This window comes from Nannobrachium achirus (assembly GCF_963921795.1).
Source record: "Nannobrachium achirus genome assembly, chromosome: 4".
Classification (NCBI taxonomy): domain Eukaryota; kingdom Metazoa; phylum Chordata; class Actinopteri; order Myctophiformes; family Myctophidae; genus Nannobrachium; species Nannobrachium achirus.
In genome coordinates this window covers 22,167,500-22,191,388 of record NC_137813.1, presented here as the reverse complement: position 1 = coordinate 22,191,388, position 23,889 = coordinate 22,167,500, and the positions used below count along the sequence as shown (strand labels likewise).

The 23,889-nt window shown below is 40.4% G+C and overlaps 2 protein-coding genes across 3 annotated transcripts; both read left to right on the top strand.

Annotated features, from left to right (window-relative positions):
- Positions 1–528: 528 nt before the first annotated feature.
- On the top strand, positions 529–6,412 carry mfsd13al (major facilitator superfamily domain containing 13a-like). Of its 2 annotated transcripts, none has more exons than XM_080723924.1 (8): positions 529–582; positions 1,247–1,506; positions 1,898–2,212; positions 2,765–3,193; positions 3,338–3,492; positions 3,765–3,848; positions 4,868–5,011; positions 5,508–6,412. In XM_080723924.1, the coding sequence occupies exons 2-8, from the start codon at positions 1,297–1,299 to the stop codon at positions 5,647–5,649; spliced, it is 1,479 nt and encodes a 492-aa protein (XP_080580050.1). In that variant the 5' UTR covers positions 529–582; positions 1,247–1,296; the 3' UTR covers positions 5,650–6,412. The 2 variants fall into 2 exon arrangements, with proteins under 2 accessions (XP_080580050.1, XP_080580049.1); XM_080723923.1 differs by having other exon boundaries at positions 539–582; positions 1,225–1,506.
- A 5,970-nt stretch (positions 6,413–12,382) lies between these two features.
- LOC308283867 (ER lumen protein-retaining receptor 2-like) lies at positions 12,383–18,682 on the top strand. Its single transcript, XM_080724373.1, has 5 exons — positions 12,383–12,647; positions 14,024–14,124; positions 14,989–15,147; positions 16,328–16,580; positions 17,125–18,682. The coding sequence occupies exons 1-5, from the start codon at positions 12,557–12,559 to the stop codon at positions 17,157–17,159; spliced, it is 639 nt and encodes a 212-aa protein (XP_080580499.1). The 5' UTR covers positions 12,383–12,556; the 3' UTR covers positions 17,160–18,682.
- Positions 18,683–23,889: the final 5,207 nt, after the last annotated feature.

Genomic DNA, 23,889 nt, shown 5'->3' with positions numbered 1-23,889 from the left:
AATTTATATTGTAAAATCAATGTTAATTTAATTTTAAACGGGTACATTGGTTCAATTTTTACACTCTCTGAGTTACAATATATATGAAAGATATATATATACATTAAGGGGCATGCATAGCCTATGTTCTTTTCCCACAGCCTTAGGAATCTTACTTAGGGTGTCATCTATAACATAATAATATTATAACATAATACATAAATGATAGAAAATAAATAATTAAATAATTCAAAAAGAAAAAAATAAGTCTTCCATAGTTACACAAGCCAGGGAGATCATTAAATATTTCAAATTCTTAATAAAAAGCCTGGTTTTATTGCACGTTCAACCAGTGGCATCCGGTCTAGGACCCGCCCTTCTCCACAGCTGTATCCGTTCATTTCCACACTCACACATACGTGAACGCACACAGGTCTATTCCGTATCCGCTGATGAGCGGATATGTAACCTGGCAAAGTTAACTGATCCAATTGACCAATGTTTATGTCATGTCTACAGTAGCCCCGCCTATTTCCGCATACAGAGGAATGGAGTTTGACTGGACGCGGCGCTGCATTTAATTGATGTCAGACCGGGATTATTGTAAGTTATTACACATTTAAAACCTGATTTGTGACAGCAGTCGTCGAGGTCTTATGTGGTTATGCTATTGTCATTTACGTGCAAATTAATGTGCGAAATGAACCGACGCGGAAGATGCAACAGCTGGAAGTACGCGACTGTTGTTGTGTTGATGTACAATTATCCCTGGAATGTCTGTGATCTTACATAAGTATAAGACTTTGTCTAATATTTGAAATATTATTAAGATCACAGACATTCTAGGGATAATGGGCCTATGCATATAGCCTACTTACATTTTGGTACTTCTATTTCACTATAGTGGTGGAAAAAGTATTCCCATTCTTTTACTCAAGTAAAAGTATCAATGCTGCAACAGACTAGTCAAATCCGGGAATTCAAAATGTACTTAAAGTACGAAAGTACAAAATGCCTAGGTATAAAGGGCTAAAGTGGTTTATGTATGTTTTATAATATTCTAATTTATATCTGCAAAGTAACTAGAAGTTCTCAAATAAATGTAGTGGAGTAAAAAGTACAATATTGACTTTGTATTGATGTTGATGTATTGAGTCGCTCTGGATCAAGAGAGTCTGCTAAATGCACACCACTGTATTTCACTACTACTGTCTACTTACTTCTATCTGTTTCCACTGATTTAAGCTTGGTGTTAAAAATCTTCCAGTAGCCTACATAACTTGGTGTAACCTGTTGGCGTGAATTGGACCACCAAACATGACCGTGGAGAAACCAGCCTCAGGTGCACGCACCTACGGAGGGGGAATCCAACGTCGCCTGGTGAACTTTGGAATCCACCCTGCAGCTGTGTCCTACTCCATGACCACGCTTGGAGCTGGCATGATGAACAGTATCTTCAGCTTCTATTATGTCAAACTCTTCCTCAATAAGTACAAGATATCAGAGGGGGCATTTCACCAGTCACAAGTGAGTGTGATCACACGCACGCACGCGCGCGCACACACACGCGCACACACGCACGCACGCACGCGCGCACGCACGCAAGTTCAACTCAATGTACATACAGGTATATATGGGGGTGACAGTGGCTCAGGGGTAGAGGGTTCTGAGTTTGTGTCGAAGTGTCCTTGAGCAAGACACTGAACCCCTAATTGCAGTATTGCACCCGATGAGCAGGTCGGTGCCTTGCATGGTTTTCTCCGCCATTTGTGTTTGTGCGTGTGAATGGGTGAATCTAATGCACAGTCATTGTAAAGTGCCTTTGCACCATTTACCCTTTATATTAATGCACCATTTATATATAATTAACAAATGTCTTGATTGAAATACATTCTGGTGTCATTTTGCCCTCTCACAGATCGTGTACATGGTGTGGAATGCAGTGAATGACCCGCTGTTCGGTTACCTGCAAGACAACTCCCGTGTTCCCTGCTGCTCGCAGCGCCGGCTCTCCATCCTGTACGGAGCTCCCCTCTACTCCCTGGCCTTCCTGCTGGCCTGGTTCCCATGGCGGACGTACCCCCCCGGGGACTGGATGAGCGGCCTCCACTTGACGGTGGCGCTCTGCGCGTTCGACGGCTTGTTGACATTCGTGCTGTTGGCACAGTGCGCCCTGTTCGCTGAGATCTCCGGCCACCATCAGAGTCGCCTGCGGCTCATCAAGTACAACCAAGTAAGCAAGGGTTTATTGTTGAGTTTATCACTTAGAGCTGCAGTCCACAACTTTTGTGTGAATAAACGTTATTTTAACCAGTCTGTATGGTGGTTGGACTATAAAGCACTACTGGCTGACGAGGTATTGCATGAAGCTCAAAGCAAAAATTTTCCCCTGCCCATTGTGCCCAAACAGGCTTTCTGTTTTAGCTTGGCAGTAGACATTTCGTAGACCTGGGCAGGACATACTGTAACTCTTATGGATTGTAGCTTTATTGATCATAGTCCCCCAGAGGTCTAATAAGGCCCACTCCTTGTTTCCCTCTACACCAAATCTCTTTGCAATCTGCAAGCTCACAAAATGTTGCGTTGCACCATGTTGTAAGACTTGTAGACCTGTTGTTTTTGCTGAATGTTATCTATCATAATATGCCCAGAATAGGAATGCGAGGGCTCAAGTGGTTAAAGATGTCATTAACTCTGCTTGCCTTGACTCTTCTCCATACATTTTAGATCTAGTGTTTTAAATTGAATCCAGCCCATGCATTCTCTTTTCATTCTTCATTCTCAGGTGGCATCCCTCATTGGTTCCTCCAGTGTGCTATTCTGTGGGCTCCTCTCCAACAACATGGATGATTTCCCAGCCTTCCAATGGTTTACTGTGCTGGTAGCCATCCTGGCCTGTGGCTGCATGCTCTATACAGGCCTCCACAGTGAGAGTCGCTTTGATAACAAAGGCTCCACTGGGTCTGTTGACGGATCTTTTGACAAGGCCTCAGACGAATCAGCACTCTCCTTCTCTGCCGTAATGTCCATGTCAAAGCAAATCTTGACCAACAGGGACTTCCAGCTCTTTGTGGTCATGAACTTTTTCCAGGTCTTCATGGTGGCTTTTTGTAATAACTTCACCATGATATATGCTGAGCACCTAATTCCCACCGATGCACTGCCGTCATTCGCCAAGAGTTTAATGTATGGAGCTGGATTCATTTGCCCACAGGTATTGTGCAGCATATCCCTACTGTATTGTTTTGATGATTATTAAATGTTCAAGTGCTATTTGAAATGTACATATTTGTCATTGGGGATGCATTTGGAAATCTCTGTGACTTACTTTATAATGTAACCCTTTTCTCAACCCTAGATATTAGTCCTCTGTATCCAAAATCTTCTCCATAGTCTTGGCTACTACAAGATGATTCTTTTAACCTTCTACCTGGAGGCAGGGATGGCCGTGGTAATGCTGGCTCTGGGTCCTCACTACTATTACATACTGGCATTCTTCCTCATTGCTAACATGTAAGAGACTACACCATTTCTACTGAATGTCATACATATTACAGTTACAGTTTATAAACATTACTGTGTGTGTGTGTGTGTGTGTGTGTGTGTGTGTGTGTGTGTGTGTGTGTGTGTGTGTGTGTGTGTGTGTGTGTGTGTGTGTGTGTGTGTGTGTGTGTGTGTGTGTGTACGTACTGTATATAGTCTTCTTTAATGACTATGCCATGAGGTTTTCTTTATATCACATGTTGTAACAAATCAATCTTCTCTCCCTTGCATTCTCTATACAGGGTCATTACTCAGGCGACCTTCAGTCTCTTCTGTCTGCCTCTGGCTGACATAATTGACTTAGACCTGCAGAGGTACAAGCGCAGGTAAAAAAAAGAACGAAAAAAAAAAAGATAATGTCCTTGGTATGTCAGTACACTGTGTAGTATAGTCATCCAACACAAATAGAGCATACTGTTTGGTTTGGCCACTTATTGTCTAAAAGCTCGTAGCTTGTGAGCTTGTAGATCTGCTATTTTCAGTGTGTGACACCAGCACGCAATTAAGTATAAATTAAGCATAAAATACAAACTGTCAATAGGCTGCACTAAATTTGTTTAGACCTTTTTTAAACCTTTTTTATGCAAGTGTGCAGTATTCTTTTTAAACATAAAACTTAAAATACATTAATGATCATATTTGGCAGTCATTGGTCATTTAACTCATTGACTGCCAAGGCCCGAGTTTCCCGAGTTATTACAGTAGTCCCAGGCTGCCACAGCCCGAGTTTCCCGAGTTGGAAGCCATTTTGAAAAAAAAAAAAAAAAACATTTTTTTTTTTTATAAAAAATCTAAAAATGATCGCAATTGCGAAATTGCATGTTTAGCCCCATAACAAACACATCTTTCAAAATGTCAAAAATGGCTGTTTTGTCTGACTTTGAAGGCTTGTATCTCATGAATGCCTGAACGGATTTCCAAGCGATTTTTTTGTTTGAAAGCTGTTAAAAAGTACTACACATATGGTGCATGATCTAGGCATGGGCGTGCACGATCCGTGCATTAAAAATTGATCCGTGCACTAGAAATTTAGGAAGGTGGCAGTGTTTGTTTTGTCTGACTTTGAAGGCTTCTATCTCATGAATGCCTGAACGGATTTCCAAGCGGATTTTTTGTTTGAAAGCTGTTAAAAAGTAGTACACATATGGTGCATATATGGTGCATGGGCGTGCACGATCCGTGCACTAAAAATTGATCCGTGCACTAGAAATTTAGGAACGTGGCATCCTGGTACTTGGCGGCCATCTTGAAAAGGGCATTCAATGAGTTAATATGATTATTTTTCTATTATTATTTTATTTAAATAGTAATTCAGTATTTTAATATGATTCTTTTGTCTCTGTAGTTCTCCCCTCTCTTCTATGGTGTTTGGAACAAATGCACTTTTCACTAAACCTGCCCAATCACTGGCACCAATGCTGGTGGTTAGTATTCTCAACCAGTTTGGCTACGAAGAGCTGAAAGAGGCAGGGAGCAATTCAAATCAAAGGTAAAGACTACATTTCAATGCCAATCCTCTTTAAGGTATTTAATTTCCGTCTGAACTAACTGGTCTAACTAGTTAGGAGACATACTGTATATTGTATTGGGAATATTGGGTGCAGATATCCAGGATTAGTATGTCATGCCCTAGCCTATTTATATAGATCCTGTGATGTTGACTGCAGCTGTTTGTGCCCCCTAGTGTTGGAAAAATAAACATTTGAGCATGGAGGAAATATTTATTGAAAATAAGCAACATGGCATGATAAGGTTTATAAATTATATTATTGGGTGTGTTTAATTTATATAAATGAACATTTTAAAAAGTATAAAACTATTCAGCTATAGGAAAAAAAAAGTTGACCAGAAATTAAATATTGAATAAAATCTGTGTTTATCTGTCAATAAGCATTACACCACTGCATTTCTAAATTATATTCAACATACAAATATGTATTCCACATTAAGTCCACATTTATATTATTGTTCATTCTTCTTCTCAGTGCATTGGAAGACCTGCATGGGGCCATGTTCTACTTGGTGTGTCTGGTGCCCATGTGTGTTGCTGTTCTACAAGCCCTGGCCTGGAAGCCATTCTCCATACGCAACAGTCATACAGTTGACACAAAGTATTTGGACGGCTAGCTTTGACAACCTGTCAGTCTAACATTCCAAGGAAACCTTATGGATATCCTGATTCTGTTGGGTTTGGTGTTGGGAGTTTGTCAGTTTAGTGTTGAACACGAAGATAGGATGGACAGCACTTTGTGAAAACAGTCAAGTGATATTTTACCAGGGTTTACGAAATGGTATCAAAACCAAAGTTTTCTTTACTGAGAAATTGCTCATCGTCCTGTCCTGCCTCTTCACAATCAGTGCACTAACTGAACTACTGTAGATGATTTGATTGTAAAAGTGTGACTCACCAAGATGTCTTAACGAGCAGACAGATTGTGAAAGTCTGATTGCCACTTTAAAGTGTGGTCGTTTGCATAATGGTAGTCTCACATAGCTAAACGATTAGAGATATCAGACTACTGACACGTCTGTGTAATTATAAGTTCAAGTGGCAAGAACAGCTGCTAACAAACCTATGTCTGCTGATTTGAAAACCAAACCGTCCCAGTATGAAGAACCACCATGAAGTCTTTGCTTTGGTTCTGCAAAGCAGTTATTGTTTAACCCTTACATTGAATTTAAATGTCACCACACACATCAGTAGGCAGAGATGTCTGATCGTCTAGCTAGTATAATGGGGGATGCACTTTGCACTATTACTGTATATAGAGGGAATTTGTTTTCCATTTCTTTTTCTTTGGGACTATTCTAGGGTGCATACAGAATACTGTAAGCACTTCCATTGTGCCTTTCAACTGTCATGGCAATTGATGTGCCATTTGTGATGATACTTTTTTAACTACAATAAAGGGACCAGATGTTTTTATACTGTTTTATTACACAAACCATGTACGTTTATATTACACACATATCTACGTATTTACTGTATACATATACCGTACAGTGTGTATATATTTATATGGTGTTAGTATACACTGGGGAAAACACACACACACACACGCACACGCACACACACACACTCTCTCTCACACACACACACACACACACACACACGGCATATAAAAATAACTTGGTCAACTGTCTGACAAGAAGATCTAACAATAAGACATTAACGTCTCAGTTTATTTGAATCCTGTTTAACGTACTGTATGTCTTCACACATTGGCCAAGAATTAGGAATGTCATCCTATATTCTTGCTTGGCAGTTACAGGTTTTGATAGATGTCATCAGTCGGAGAGTTTGACTGTGGCTCTTCTGCCTGTAATAAGTTATTTAGTTGTAATTAGTTATCATATACTAAAATGGTAAACTGTTTAGACATTGCAAGTTCACTGAGAAAGTAAACAGACATTGCTACAGAGAAGTTTCTTAGAGGGAAACCACTGCATTCCGTAATAACGTTTGTGCTTGTCATCAGGGGCGTCACACCAAATTCTGGGCCCTGGGTACAAGGATTCACTGCGGGCCCCCCATGAATGTTAACTATTGAAAAATAGCAGATATACAAGCTCGCAGCGCGGCACTTGGTGCCGCGCTGCGAGCTTGTAGATCTGCTATTTTTGAAAAATCGGGAAAATATGTGCCAAGAAACCTATGTTTCCATGTCAGTGATGCTCAAACTTTTTCATGTGAAGGACCCCCCCCATCTCAAAATATTTAGTTCCAGGGACTCCCCCAGAAGCAAAATTTGAGTTACAAATGTTCACTTAAAAAATACATATACCGGTATTCAAAGATTTGCGCACATTTTCACGACTTTTCAAAAATAGCAGATCTATATATCTGCTATTTTTCAATAGCTAAAGTTACTAGGGCCCCTCCAACTTGGGCCCTGGTAACTCAGTCCCACTTTCCTACCCCTTGTGACGCCCCTGCTTGTCATTTCACCTTGCTCTTCTTGTCCTTTTGATGGCGGGTACGCCGTAAGTTCCTTCTGCTGAACTCTTGCATCACTGCACGGAACTGCATTCTGGTTGTTGAATCATGCTGTATTAATAGGACATTATCAATTAGTTATTAAACACTCCACCTTGAAGTTTTTTTTTTAAGAAATAATGATACTTAATAAATTCTGTCATTCATGCCACAAAGAATATTCATTTCTAATAGTGATTTTTAGAGACTTGATCTTCCTCTTTTTTCTTTTCTTCCGTGGGTTTTCCACAGTTTGGTAAAAAGCAAAGTTACAAACAAGCGTAAAACCACAAACCTGGGGAACTGTTCTTCCTGACCCTCTACTACATATGACATGGCCATTCTGAAATATGGAGGACAGGTTATCTTCAACCACAAGTTTATTCATGCAGTAGATTGGCTGTTTTCCATAATTTCACATTTGGAAGGTCTCGTTTGAATATGAATTACAGTGGCAGATCTCGAAAAAGCCATATAACATCCAAGAAACATAAATTGTAGTTTACCTTCTTATGAAAAATAAGTATGATTACGGCAAGGCTGTAGACGGTCAAGAGGGCAAACGGTAGCCATACTGACATGGATATTACCATTGGCATACCTTCTGAAAGCAAAGGACAAGAACACTATTAGATAAATATAAAACATTCACATAACACTTTCTCATGCTAGTCTTTTGACACTCAGTTAAATTAACACTGAGGATTTTACTTTGAAGTAAAAATGTTACAGAAGCGTATACCTTTTTTTGGCAATAAATGTTTTGTTTACTTGAATTAATTATAAATGAGTGCATGCGTGTGCGTGCGAGTACATACTGTATGTCAGGTGTGGTCTATGACCATGATTATTTAAGCTTACCTGTCAAAGTTTTAATTATTTTTAGTTACACATTGTTGTTACTGAGTTATTTATATTTAATATGCTTGAAATCTACTGATCTATTTAAATATTAAAATTAAATGCAATGCAATGATTGTTCTTTTCCTTCTTTCTTTCTTTTTTTTTGTGTTCAGTTTTAACTGTTGTTTTTTCTTTTGCATTCTTTGTGAAGCACAATAGATTCCCTTACCCCTCACTGTTAGAGTAGTGCCCGATCCTATCATCTGTGCTCCTGGTTCATGTTTTCCATTGAGCACAGCAACACAGTAATTGCGACCGTAGGTCGCAGTTACTTGCACACTATCCAAACCTCCACCGGCTGTCCCTCCGTCACTCCGTCACTCCCTCTGTCACACGTCACACGTCACACTTTTGCCCTGCTCATATCTCTGCAACCGTTGCCCCGATCCATGCCAGATTTTGCACACACACTCCTTGCCTGCCAAACTACAACCTCCAAGGACCCCCGGAGTTTCGGGGACCCCCAGGTCCCTGGGGGACCCCCAGGTGTAAAAAATTACCAAATGTGCAAAAATGACCAAATGACCACCCCAACGGGGCTGCTCACGGGGCATTCCCGGGGACCACCCACTCCTGGTGCTCCAGAACGGATGCAAAAGTGGTGGCGCCCCCAGTGGAGGACCCCCTGCCACTGCAGCTCACATAAAATGCCGTAACTCGGGCTAGGAGCGACCGGGAGAGCCGGGGCCGGTACCTATTCGTCCGCCTTGGCGGCGAGGAGACCCCACCCCTCATTTCTCACATGGCCCTCTAGCGCCACCATGAGGCCGATTCAGATTTTGCCCTAAAATCACGAAAATCACTACACAGTATGTCTACACTCATGTCAACAACATGGATCAGGAAGATTTTGGAAAAACATATTTTTGCTCTATTTATGGAGATAAGCGACCAACGGTCGCTTATCTCCCGATTAGGGAGTCTTACTGGTATATCCCACTTTCATTGATATTAAGCGACTTGATGTTTAGTGATGCTCCGTCCAGTCTGTACTTGGGAGTACTGGTAGTACTGGTAGTCAAGTGGAGTTGATAATGGGAGTGTTGTTTGAAAACAAACCACTGGTATTGAAAGCCAGCACTTTGACAGGCTGAACTGAACTTGCAAGGAAGAGAAACAGATTGTCCACTGTTCCGCCACATCTTATCTGGCTGTTCCAGTGACTGGCACCTCTCTGTGTTCAGCGCCCTGCCTGGAACTAATGAACAGAGATAGTATATTCACACTGTAAAATGTGTTCACTCTGAGTTAATGTACAAATGAACACATTTCTCTCAAACACAAAGTTCAATTGTCTAACCAAAATGTTACTATACCAGCTTTACATTATAAATAATTAGGTACTTTAATTAGAAAAGTAATAATAGCTGGACTATGGGTGTGAGCTCACACTCACAGTAGCCTATAAGATATAAGATACCTATCTTACCTGCTGTTTGGAGGCAGCTGAGTGAGAGAAGAAGCCAAACAGAGCAGCTCATTGCAGTATGAGAGAATGTGAATGATCTCATGACTCCTTGCGTAGAGCTTTCTATAGTCAACAATTAGGAAGTCATGCAGCATCCTGAACTTCCCTAAAAACAGTCACTTCCTTCTTATTGCTTCTGTGACATGTACTGTGACTGATTGCATTGACATGTATTGTAACCAGGCCTGTCAACATTGGACTGTCAGAATACAGGAGATTTATTTTTGTGTCGGATTGCATAGCAACTTTTGTTACATGAAAATGTTATCTCTGTCTTTGTAATTCCTGATGCTATGATGAAAGGCTGGGCAATGAACTGAACATTATATCAAATCTTCCATCCCCTGGGCTATGGTCAGAGACCATAGTGATTAGGGGTGTAACGATACATTTTAACAGCAATTCGATACATATCACGATACATGGTTGACGATACGATACATGGACGATATTGCTTCATTCATGGTGATACGATACGATTCGATTCAATGATTTAAAATCGATATAGTAACTATTTAGCAAAGAAATTAAATCTGTTTGAAAGGTGTGGATAGTGCAGGTTTTTAAGGGAAACATGTATCATTATGGATATAAATAAGTAAACACAGTGATTATCTGCCAAATACATGGACATTTTATATTGACAAACCCGCACCTTGACATGAACCCAGAGATTACACACATTTATCGATAGACAAGTGTAATTAAACCACTCCTTTTCATTTTGTCTTCTTAAAAATGCTAAATACAATGCACAAGTAGGTAGTATCGATACAATCGATTCTTTGCACTGCCGATTCGATACGATACAAAATAAAATGATACAAAGTTAAAAACTATATTTCGATACAGTTACTATATCGTTACACCCCTAATAGTGATACATGTATGTATACAGCACAGCTGTGGTCTCAACCTTTTTAATTTCAATATCCTCCAGTTTGATATTCATTATAGGCCACACTCGCCACAGACTCCCATTTTCTTTAAATCTCTCAGACCCCTTTAATGTACACTGTAAAATCCACCAAGTAAATTTCACTTTGTATTCATTTAACTCAAAATGTTAATTTGCCCATTTGTTTCCATGTGTACACTCTGGGTTAGGGCCCCGTAAGGGTCCATTTGGACCCCTGGTGGTCTCCAAAAACCCCTGCTAAGAACCAGAGCGGTATAACTGTATAATAAACTGATGAAAAACGAGGTACCCTGAGGTACTATCCTCCTGCAGGGTCCATGGCAAAGCCTGATTGAACGCTACAACCTCACCTGTTCACTCAGATCAGCTAACACAGGGGTGCCAACAGATTCAGAATCCTCGCTAAAAAAACCAAGACAACGACCCTTGCACTTAGAACGACAGACTCAATCCCTAGCTTCCGCCTTAGCCCATAGACAAAATTTACCATAATTTGCCTACCCTCAAAGAACATACATGTAATAGATAGCATTTCTTATTTGTTTCTTTGTTTTACTTTTTTTATAAAGTTTTAACTGAATAGGTGCTTGGTCTACCTACGTTTTTCTTAGATTACTATTTCGATGCATTTCATGTATTGATGTTGATGTATTGATTAACCTTGCTATTGTAAATCCCTCTGGATTAAGAGCATCTGCTAAAAGCCGAAATTGTAAATTGTCCATAAAGACATTACAAGCACAACTTTCTGTCCATGTACCCTAAAAGGGATATTCCACTTTCAACAGGGAAACAGCTTATTGGCTTTTCTACACACACACACACACACACACACACACACACACACACACACACACACACACACACACACACACACACCCATTGTAACTTCAAACTTCATTTTAACCATGATAGATTCAATAAAAACACCCATTATTTTTTTTTCTGGTGACTTATACTACCCTCCTAATACGTGAGCAGGCCGTGTTTTATCCATAACTTTCTTCATTTTTGTTTTAATAAATGAAAAAAGTTATTGAAAAAACATGGCCTGCTCACATATTAGGAGGATAGTATGAGTCACCAGAAAACAAAATAATGGGTGTTTTTAATGAATCTATCATGATTTAAAATGAAGTTTGAAGTTAAATGGGTGTGTGTGTGTGGAGAGAGGCCCTGTGCCTGGAGGGCCTGGTAACATTTACATCAAATATCTAAATATTGAATCAAGCAAATTAAAAACTGTTCAGGGTGTTCATAAAAGCCTGATTAGACGATAAAATTACCAAAAGTTTTTTTGAAAGTGAAATATCCCTTTAAACCATATTAAACCAACAAATATAATCTGAGAGTTCAGATCAAGATTTTAATTTGTCCTCACATAGATATTATAAAATATCACACAGTTACAACTTACTTATTACAATAAACATTATGTTTACTTTGTCCCCTCCCATCCACGTTGTAGGCGTTTACATCAACCCTGTCACTCACCACCTTTATCCAATCGAATCCCTTCTTTTTGTTCTGTCACGCCCCCTTCCACGTCGACTTGCAACTCGCCATATTTTCAATGTGATGCTACTATCTGATGTCTCGCACTGGTCTGCTGCTGCTACTTGCTGCTGCGAGAGAAAGTTGCTGGGGAAAAAACAGGACAAGACATTAACAGCTAGAAGTTGAAGTTGGAAGACTCATCCCCACCAAGACATCAGCTCATTCCCCATCCACAACAAGCCGGCTGTTTGTTTCTGTCCGCTTCGCAACGATGAACGTGTTCAGACTCACTGGAGACCTGTCTCATCTCGCTGCTATCATCATCCTGTTGCTCAAAATATGGAAGAGCAGGTCGTGTGCAGGTAAAGATCATTTAGGTTATTATTAGCTCTATTATATACGAGGCGTCATCATAGCCCTGTAGCTGTTATAAGTTATGTGGACTGTGGTGTGTGTGTGTTAACGTGGCGTGGGATCTTTTAAAACCCATACAGCTATAGTTAGCATCGTAGCTAGTTTGACTGACTGAGATTTTTAGCAATCGTTCGTACGTTCTTTCCTCCGTTCATTCATTCGTTCATGCGAACCGGTGGCCAATGTGAGCGCTGCGAGAATACATGACAGTAGTAACAGTTGTGACACCGTGTTAATAACCAGATGATGATGACGTATTAATTAAAGCACTAATGTTATACTTTAACTTAACTGTCTGACATCATCACTCACTCCTCATATCGGCACTCCGTTCATTTCGTCTGTTTGACTTGTTGGGTCTGGCCTCTGACGTGGCGTTCTAGAAAGTGCTAGGGAAGTAGCTAAAGCTCATTTCATAAATATTTATGCATACACTCACAGTAATGCCCCGTTAACATATCTGTATCTCTTTCAAATGTTTCTGTTTAGTAGAGCTGAAATAAAAATGGCTTCACGCACATCATCACACTTTCGAGATCTCTGAGGTCAAGAATGTGCCTGAAGTCGTGCCTGATGAATTCCATTGTATAAAACTAAAACACACCACTGGAGGTCAACATCAGTCATGATCTCAGGGCTCTTATCTTGTCCTTTATGTTCGTCCGATTCTATTCTGAACATGCAGTTAGTTGTAGTGCAAAGTCCGAATGTCCAATATGAATTTCTGCTGCAGTGCCAGATAAAGGCATTTGCTGGCTTGTCAGAGCATGTAAATAGACTTCTGCAAGAGCACACTGGCATCTGCTCTTTCCATCAAAGCTAATATGCATCAAGCCCCATGTACAGCAGTAATAACACGGCTATATGCCAGCTCTAAGGTCTATACTTGTGATTTGTGATGCTATATGTGATGGACCATCACAGTAGCGAGTTTAGCGTAAAATGTTTGACTCTGCTGTGATAAGGTGGTTTAACGAATAGGCTAATCCCCCGACAGACTGCCATACTCATTCAACATCTGTTTAAACAATTGGAGTACAAACAAACTAGTACCAACATAATACCATACTGACATACTCCACACAAACCTGTTTGTTGAGGGAGAATATGGAGATTGCAGAGCGTCTTGGGAATATTCATTTGCACCTTCCAACAAGGGTCAGTAAGGAGGAGACATGATTGAGGAGAGAAATAATTGGTCTTAGTCTGTGATCAAATGAGATACCAGTGTTGGGGATCAATAAAGGTTTGTCTATCTAACTGCTGTTTTTTTTAGAAGCTAATCCCACCGTCTCATTTGAAAATGTATATTTCTCTGTTCCAGGTATCTCTGGAAAAAGCCAGATCCTGTTTGCTTTGGTCTTCACCACTCGCTACCTGGATCTCCTCACCTCCTTCATCTCTCTGTACAACACAAGCATGAAGGTAAAGGATGTGCTGCATCTCAACTCTTAGTCTTCTTGACCAATGAAAAAGTACTGCAAACTTGTCCCCATTACTGTGATTGAACACACTGTGATGTCAATGTCCTGGAGTCAAAGCTGGTCATAGCTGTGGTTCTCAAACATTTTAATGGCATAGGATCCCCATATTGATTTGTTTTGGCCTGCGGATAACATCTGAAAGTATTTTGTGCCATACTCCCATAAGAGAAAACGTAATAATAAAACATATATAATACATATTATTATTATTATTATTCAATTTACAAATTAGGCATTTAGCAGACGCTCTTAATCCAGAGCGATTTAAAATAAGCAAGGTCGGTACATCAGTACATCAACATCAATACATCAAAGCAAACACATAATAAATGCTATCTAAATTACATGCATGTATTCCATTTTTGGTAAACTTTCTGTTGGCGGTACACAGTGGTATAATAGTGATATTCCGTATGTTTTATGGTACCTAAACAGTTACTGAGAGCTGACTAACCGCTCCCTGTATCTAGATGAGATTCTCTGTCATTTCAAGGACTAATGTCCGACTCCGAGCCGGCCATTTGTCCTTTGGGGCAGGGTTACTATAGATAATATATCTCAATCACACACTGCTCTCTCCCTGAATCCAGAGAGACACTGGCTGCTGAGACTACTGTCTCGTTTCCTATATTACATGATAGTTATTTATCTGGTCGATACTTCAGTGTATTCCTGGCTCCAGTATTATGGCATACATCATCAAACTGTTGTTTTCTACATATTGTACTACTCATATCCATATGTAAGCATGTAAACACTGTAGAATGAATAACATGAAGGCCTTCCATCCTTTACTCCTCATCAGGTGATCTACATCGGCTGTGCTTATGCCACAGTCTACCTGATCTACATGAAGTTCAAGGCAACATACGATGGCAACCACGACAGCTTCAGAATTGAGTTCCTGGTTGTTCCTGTAGCGGGTCTCTCTGTTCTCATCAACCATGATTTTTCTCTGCTTGAGGTTGGTCCTCTGTTTGATCAAGGACAAAAAGTCAGATTAATTCTTCAGTGAACTTACCAGTATGAAAAGACAGGGACTTCTATCAAAACATAAAGCTGTGCTTGTTTTGAATAATGAAGGTTCAGTGTGTGCGTGCGCAATGCAATGCTTATACGTTTACTTGATTGCGCACAACATCACTGTCACTCGCTGACAATATTAGATCTACTAGTACAGTGTTCCCCAATTAGTTTTCCCCAAAGGCCGAATTATGTCTAGGGTACCAAGCCGAGGGCCACAACATTGCAGGGGGCGACGGTGGCGTTCCCACTACTCCAGCGACAGTTTTCGTCGTTGTCGGGTGAAAATCTTGTATGTCCAAAACCGTTCGTTTTGAATTTATCATTTGAAAAATGATTTTAACTAAAGAAAACAGCCGATCTACAAGCACACACCGCGAGGCGTTGTGTGCTTGTAGATCTGCTGTTTTCACTACTTTTGTACGATGGCCTTGTATGATTTGCGAAAGAACGTACAAATTTGGAGATACGAGATTTCCACCCGACAACGACGATATACTAGTGTTGTTGCTGCTCTTATACCACCATTATTACTGGGGTTGGTGTGGGCCAGACAGTAGCCCCCCGCGGGCCACCCATTGGGGAACCCTGTACTAGTAGCTCAAAATACGTCATGTGTGTGATGTGTTGTGAGCGTGTAGTTTACAATTTACAATTAGGCATTTAGCAGTGCTCTAGTAAGGTAAACACGAGGTAATACATCAAATGCATAGAAATAGTAATCTAAGATCATCGTGTCCGAAGCCTTACCAGTCCAAACCACGGCGACCTCTAATGCCGCACCAGTCCAAATCGCAGCCTGCCTGTTTACCTGTCTAAACCGCAGAAGCCCGATCCGCTGCCTGTCATCAGTCTAAACTGTATAACATAATCACCCAATCACAATGATTTGAGATGATCTTAATTATTTGGCATAATCACCATAATCGTTTCCATGTTAAAATGTGAGTATGAAGTCTAAAAACCAAACAGAAATTGTATTCATAAGTTCCAATGTTCGATACCAAAAATAAAAACACAATTAAATCATTAATCGCAATTATTTGTGTATGACAGTTAATCGTCAACTTAAATGTGTAATCCTGACAGCCCTATAGGCCTAACTAACTCTCTCCCATTAGATCCTATGGACATTCTCCATCTACCTGGAGTCTGTGGCGATCCTGCCCCAACTCTTCATGATCAGCAAGACTGGCGAGGCAGAGACCATCACGACCCACTACCTGTTCTGCCTCGGTCTCTATCGAGCCCTTTATCTCTTCAACTGGATCTGGCGCTTCTATTTCGAGGGCTTCTTTGACATGATTGCCATCGTTGCCGGTGTGGTCCAGACCATCCTCTACTGCGACTTCTTCTACCTTTACGTTACAAAAGGTGGGTTGCTTCCCTGCTTCTTGCATCCATCATTGCATTTGGCCTGCAATAGGCCTAGTTACCTCCATCATTGTGGTGTGGGGGTTGTGAGTTCCAATGTAGTACCACCTGTTTACACCTGAGAAAATTGGACATACACCAGGCGTGGACATACACTCATGACCAGTTATTGGGTGAGGTAGCAATTTCCAGAGAGTTAACAATACTAGCGTACATTATAGCAATATTCAGGTAACTATTATTATTATTTAATGATCATAGGCATAGCAATCTAATCTATATATATTTAGTACTTGTTCTGTTTTATTACAGTAACGTTATGCTGTATCGATTCCCATATACTGTACATACAAATACCCACACACTCACAGTTATAGTGATGAGCAGTGTTATGCCTAATTTACACTTGGTTGTACAACAGTGTTACTTGCCCAAAAATATCAGATTTCCGAGTTAACAGTGTGCTGCGTCGTGCGATTGGGATATAAATTCAGCTTTAATCACATTTACTGTGTTTCCAACCTTTGCATGATCCCTGGATCAGTCCTAAAGGGCAAAAAGCTGAGCCTGCCAGCATAAGAACTATAGGAGGACATGGCGACTCCCAGATGACTCAGGACGCGTGGACGTGACATCATGGAATCCCGCCGTACCAGCGTAAGATGCCTGAGACAGTGCCAATGGAGGGGAGAGGGAGATGGGGGTAAAAACACTAGTCTTCTTGATGAGTATTGATGGAACTGGTAAACGCCAACGAGCTCCAGAACTGAACAAAGATCATCCCAGGTCAACACTCAACCTTTGGATTTCCGTGTTCAACGTCTCGCCTTAAAACTTGTTTTCATTGCTGTTCAAATAGGAGAAAAGCTTTTTTTTCTCTACATGTGAGGTGTATACGCTTTTTTTTCCCTCTTCCTTTTTTGTATGACAAAACACACATTGTCACAAATTATGTTTGACTTCAAGAAAAGTACCTTGTTGAACTCAGTTATGAAATGCACAAATGTACAGTCTTATTAAAAGAGTGGGATAAATATTGTATGAGTCCTGATAACGCTTTATGTCCATTTTCTTCAGACAGTATTTTACTTTATTTAAAAGAGAATTGCGTGGTAGGGCTTTAATGTTTTTTGGGGGGAAGTGGCTCCTGAACTTTCAAGTATCCTAGAACTCCAGCCAGAACTTGTGGTATTGTTTTAGTTTACCTTAACTATAGATGTGGCATTATGTTATCGATGGTTAAGTTTAGGTATATTGTACTTTGAGGCTATAGGTTGGAGATGGTTAAGATATGGGTTTGGTATGGTTAAAGTCAGGGTAAGGATATGGGTTAGGGTTTTGCCAATGAGATTTCATGACCTTGTAAAAATGAGGTACTGGTTCGGGAGCCACAACCTTGATTTTCTTTCCTTCTTTTTTCTTTTTGTTTAAACAGGATTGTTTGCATATTCAGTTTTGTTGCCATTAATTTTATTATTTGGATATATCATTTGTACCCTCTCTCTGAACCTATCCATATTGACCTACAGCTGTTCACTGATCATTTTCCTTCTTTTTTTTGCCTCATTATACTGTATAGATGTAAACAAAAACACCAAACAAATACAGGAGCAATATAGTTAACACTAGGCTGCAACTCATTTTGTACCTTGTTTAGATTTAGAACCACAGCCTGCTATTGCTCAACAACAGTGAAGTTTATAACCTATGGACTATAGTAAGAACATGTTCTAGTATCGTTATCCCAATCAGCAACGTAAAAAAATGAAAACACTGCAATTAACAAGAGCACAGTAACAGTGAATAATCAATGTGATTAGTTTGTAAAACTAAAGTCTGTAGGTGCTAGGATGTTAAGACTTCCAACAAAATGGACTGGTTGTAAGTTGACCATATTAAGTAACATGTTACTTAAATGGGACATTGTCTCAGACAGCATTTGGCTATAGTGTTCATGGTTTTTATTAGGACTTGAGATAAATGTAAAGATCAATCAATTTTTAAAATGGATTTCAACACTGCTCCCAGAGAAATTATTTTAACTAGTCATTCCTTAAGGATTATTTCAACACTTTGACATGTCTGATTTTGTGCATGATATCACCTCCATTAAAGATTTTTTTTGTTGAATTTCCCCTGACTTGTATTTATAATGCGGTAATACTAGAGGCATTGACAGTTTTGTTAGGAAGTTGACAATGTTTACATGCTCAAACATTTGTTAAAATATGTATGATGATGGGTATTGATGTAAATTAATTCTATCCATCTCTTGAGTCTGATGAAGATGATGTGGATGAGAGGAGACGAGAACCCAGTTAATAATCGAACAGAACAATGATGGCAAATAAAACATTTGAGAACCACTAGTACTAGTGTTCTCCTAATATGACAGGCTATGCTAGCATATAGTGCATGGTGTCATGGTAAATCAGTGTCATACATATTCTGAAGAAAACCTGGAGACTTGACATTCAGTATGATCAAAACAAGAACATTATAATGGTGTGGGCCACAGACAAGGCCAAGAAGTCTTTGCTACGGACTCATTTGTCAGTGTGCGGACATATTGATGACCCCTGGTCTGAGAGTAGAATACAAAGCTTGTGACAATATACTGTAGATACATGGGTTCATGAGTGGGTGACAATAGGTACTTGAGTTCAGAAGATTCAGACCAACGTTTCCTCCAAGAGAGGGCGCGTGCCTCTTCCTGTCTCGCGTTGAAGAGGGATGGAAGAACAAAATATATGTGGTACACAGGAAATAACAGCATATTTGTGGGCTTAGAATGGTTTATGTCAGTGGTTCTCAAACTTGGGGTCGGGACCCCAAGTGGGGTCCCCAGATGACTAGCTTAATGTAAAAAAAAAGAAAAATCTCTCTCAACAGTAAACAAACCAACATAAGTGTATACAGGGTATCCGCACATTTATAAAGTGACCATTTAAGGATTTTCAAACCAATTAATACCAAACGGTCAAATATTAAGTAAGCAAGAGGCGAACATTGTGAAAATAGCAGATCTGAAATGCTCACAACGCCTAGCACTGCGAGGCATTGTGTGCATGTAGATCTGCTATTTTCACAATATTTATCTGTAGAACCGAGTCACATTAAATGTAATACCTACAATTCCAAGTGCTTGTCAGGGTGGGGGTCCCCAGTTCATATATGTTTATTTATGGGGTCACAGCCTAAAAAGGTTTGAGAACCCCTGGTTTATGTAGCACACCGTTATCCCAAACAATGGGTTCTGGACCCATTTGTGGGTCGCAAACTATTTTGTTCTTAATTATTAATTCATTTGTCATGAATACAAAATACTTTTCAAAGGCATTTTGTATAAGTCAGTTCATGAATAAATAAATAAAATCAATGAAATTCCATACATTAGAAAAAACATGTATAAGAAGTAGTGAAAGTAGCAGCTCTACAAGCTCATAATGCAGCACGACCCGTTGTGAGCTTGTAGGTCTGCTGTTATCACTAGTTTGGGTCCCAGGCAAACTTTTCTCTTTTGGGTCGTGAGCTAAAAAGTTTGGGAACCACTTATGTAGATAGTAGACCTATCTACTCTCAATATCCAGCACATACACACACTACTGTAGATGACAACATTTAAGACAAACGTGCTAGACTTGCAGAAAGGAATTAAGATATGACCCCCCAGCTATTGTCACCACAACTAGTCCCCATGTCATAAGGAACGTTAAGTTTACGCTCCATTATGACAGGAGGCACAGCTGAGGAAGAACAAGCTTACTTATCTTAGTATCAGGTTACAACAGGATTCCACTCTGTACCACTAATGCAAATTTTTATCTTACAATGCTCAAGTAGAAGTACTTCATCAAATGAACACATTTAGAATAAATGTCAAAAGTGTAAATGCAAGTAAAAGTAGCATTTGGAGGCCTATTGTAGGGTATAAAACATTCATTGAAGGTGAACATGGAGCGCGTTAGTATATTCTGCCAAGAACCCCCACCTCTTCCAATCCAACTGCTGGAAATGAGCCATCCCATCTGTTTACAAGTTGTACTTTAATATCTTTGGTGTCAAAAAGCATGACCTTCCTAGCTCAGATTGCCAGAAATGTTCTTTTTATCAAATAAAGCCATGAGTCAAAGTGATAAGTAAACAAGTGTTGTGTATTTAAAAATGACGGGGCAGATAAATAAAGCTAGCATTTTTAAAACGTAGAAAAATCAGAGAGATTGGTTGCTCTGAAGCATAATATGATGTGTTCTTATTTATGATAGGATAACTTATTTTTAATAGGACTAGTGTCAGGACTCAGGCTGAAGACAGAGACAGATTAGGCCTACTATCTTCTGCACTGAAAGGATTGTTTTTCTGTTGTTTATTTTATTCTTACATCTTTTAAGTTTATTTTGTTTTTCTTCAGTCGGTTATTCTTTTGACACTGGATTTTGCTTGGTTTGGACTGCTGAAACTTTAGCTGCTATAGCTTTCAGTACTGTACCTCTCCAGGACTAAGAGACTCAATGCTCATTCATACTCCAGAGACGGTGAAGAGCAATTCACCCCAGTGTAGTTTTCAAAAGTCAGAAAACTACAACATTATGTCATTAGCCGAGGTGAAGAGCGTTTCACCGCAAACCCCGACACATCTCCCCTCAGTCCCCTGCTCACCTCTCACGTCTTCATCTAAAAAAGTAAGCTACTCACTTCACCCTATGAATGAATGAGCCTTAAAGGAGTAGTTCACCCCCAAAATGACTTGTTTGCTATTGATTGCGACCGTAGGTCGCACTTACTACAGAAAGCTCCACCAGGTGTCCGTGCGTCCGTCCGTCAGTCAGTCCGTCACACGTCACACGTCACACTTTTGCCCTGCTCATATCTCCGCAACCGTTGCCCCGATCCATGCCAGATTTTGCACACACACTCCTTGCCTGCCAAACTACAACCTCCAAGGACCCCCGGAGCTCCAGGGACCCCCAGGTCCCTGGGGGACCCCCAGATGTAAAAAATGACCAAATGTGCAAAAATGACCAAATGACCACCCCAACGGAGCTGCTCATGGGGAATTCCCGGGGACCACCGACTCCTTGTGCTCCAGAACGGATGCAAAAGTGGTGGCGCCCCCAGTGGAGGACCCCCTGCCACTGCAGCGCACATAAAATGCCCTAACTTGGCCTAGGAGCCACCGGGAGAGCCGGGGCCGGTACCTATTCGTCCGCCTCGGCGGCGCGGAGACCCCACCCCTCATTTCTCACATGGCCCTCTTCTAGCGCCACCATGAGGCCGATTCTTGCAAAACACATTTTTGGACACTGCTTCTCCAATTTTTGCCCTAAAATCACTCAACTCGGTACACAGTATGTCTACACTCATGTCATCAACATGGATCCGTCCACATTTTTTGGGGACACTGCTCCCTACTCTTTGTGTATACATGTGACCTACGGTCGCTTATCTCCCGATTAGGGAGTCTTACTGGTTACTCATGCCATGGAGACTTGAGTTCAATAATATATTTTTGTATTTGTCGCATTCCAGTGACAAAAAATAGTGATTCCGGATGGGGACCCAAATGCATTCGGGTCCCCATCCGGAATCGATGGGGGTAATTTGATTGAAATCAAATTATTGTCTTAGGAATGCGACAAAAAACAAAACATATTATTGAACTCAAGTCTCCATGGTGGGAGTAATCAATAGAAAAAAAAATCATTTTTGGGGTGAACTACTCCTTTAAGAGTTGGGACATAGAGGATCTGTGCATAACTGTCATTTGCATTTCCCATTCAAATCTGCAGCCAAGCCAATCAAATGAAGCCATGGGACACTGAACCGGATCAGGAAACAGGATCAGGAAACGGGTTTGCGACCTTCTGGATATCAATTATGCACAGAGCCAATTGTGACTCCTTTCAGTCCCCCCCCAAGTCCCCAATGAGGCTTACAAAGGATCCCTCTGCCCCCTACTAAACAAACCTCTGTCTGGGATTGGGACTACCACTACAACATTCAATAGATGCATTTCATATTTTCTGTATCAACCCATGTTGTCCATATCAACCTCTAAATGCCATTATATGGCATGTTATGTTAATAATGTTAATACTGTCAAAATTCAGTGTTGTGCAAAGAATTCTGCACCTGGAAATATAGCCAGCTGTTCACTTGAGAACCAGCAGAGGGCATTGGCACATTGGAGGATTGAGCATTTCCTCTTCTCTGTTGTACACTAGTCAGTCTGTTATTCATTGCCAGAGGCAGGCAAGGATCTGTACATGAAGATGGAGTTGGCATTAAATACTGAATATTAAACATTTAAGAATAATATCTTAAACATTTAGCTTTAACCCTTTCCACACATATTATTCAATATGAAGCACATAACTTATTCTTCTTTGACTTGGGGAGAATTAAACAGACTCACTCTCTCACCTAATCTTGCCATTACTAAAAAACTGTGTGATTAATGGCAAGATTCTGTGAGAGAGCGAGAGTGTTAGACAGTGCTAAACACGAGTGACAAAGTGTACCCTCGACTTTACTTTTAATGAATCATATTATGAATAAGCACATTCACACTCATTTCAGAGCTATACCAATGTCTCAGGTTGTCTAGTACTTGTTATCTAGTGTTCTTGTTGGTAGAAGAGCTATCGCCCTGCTGCATGTATTCATGTGGTCAGAGCTTGTTCTCTATCATGGGCTGTTCTGTCTTCAGTGCCTGTTATCAACACTTCAATAGGTGTTGAATCTCTGCTACACGTGATGGACAACAGTTGAACAGTAATACACACAGACATGCACATCGGCCTATTACATTGAGGCAACAACCCACCTGTCACACGCAGAAGCTTATTATATCACATCCCCAGTCTCATTTTCATGTGTTACTTCAAAGAGGAGCAGCACAGAGGGGAGATGGGGGTAACAAGATGGAGGGATGGTGAGATGAAGAGACTAGTGTAAGTGGCCCAACAAAAGAACAACAATTCTGCACCACATCATCTAATCTCTTAATTTTTAATGTCCAGCCCTTATCTGTAATGTTTGCGGTGTGGGGAAGATGCTAATATGGCGACACAAGAATCTAGGCATCCGTGCGGTGGATATCACATTGGATGCTGTCTGTTGACAGGAAATCACAGGAGAATGCCTACTCTTCTTTTCTGTTAATCTCCCTTCCTTTCCACTCCACTCCATTTTTTTTACCTTCAGACACAAATGGGAATTTGCCAACAGCTCATCAATCATAGGACTGCTACAATCTTCTGGACTGCTGTGCACGTGCAAACTGCAAAAAGTTTGCATTGAGACACTC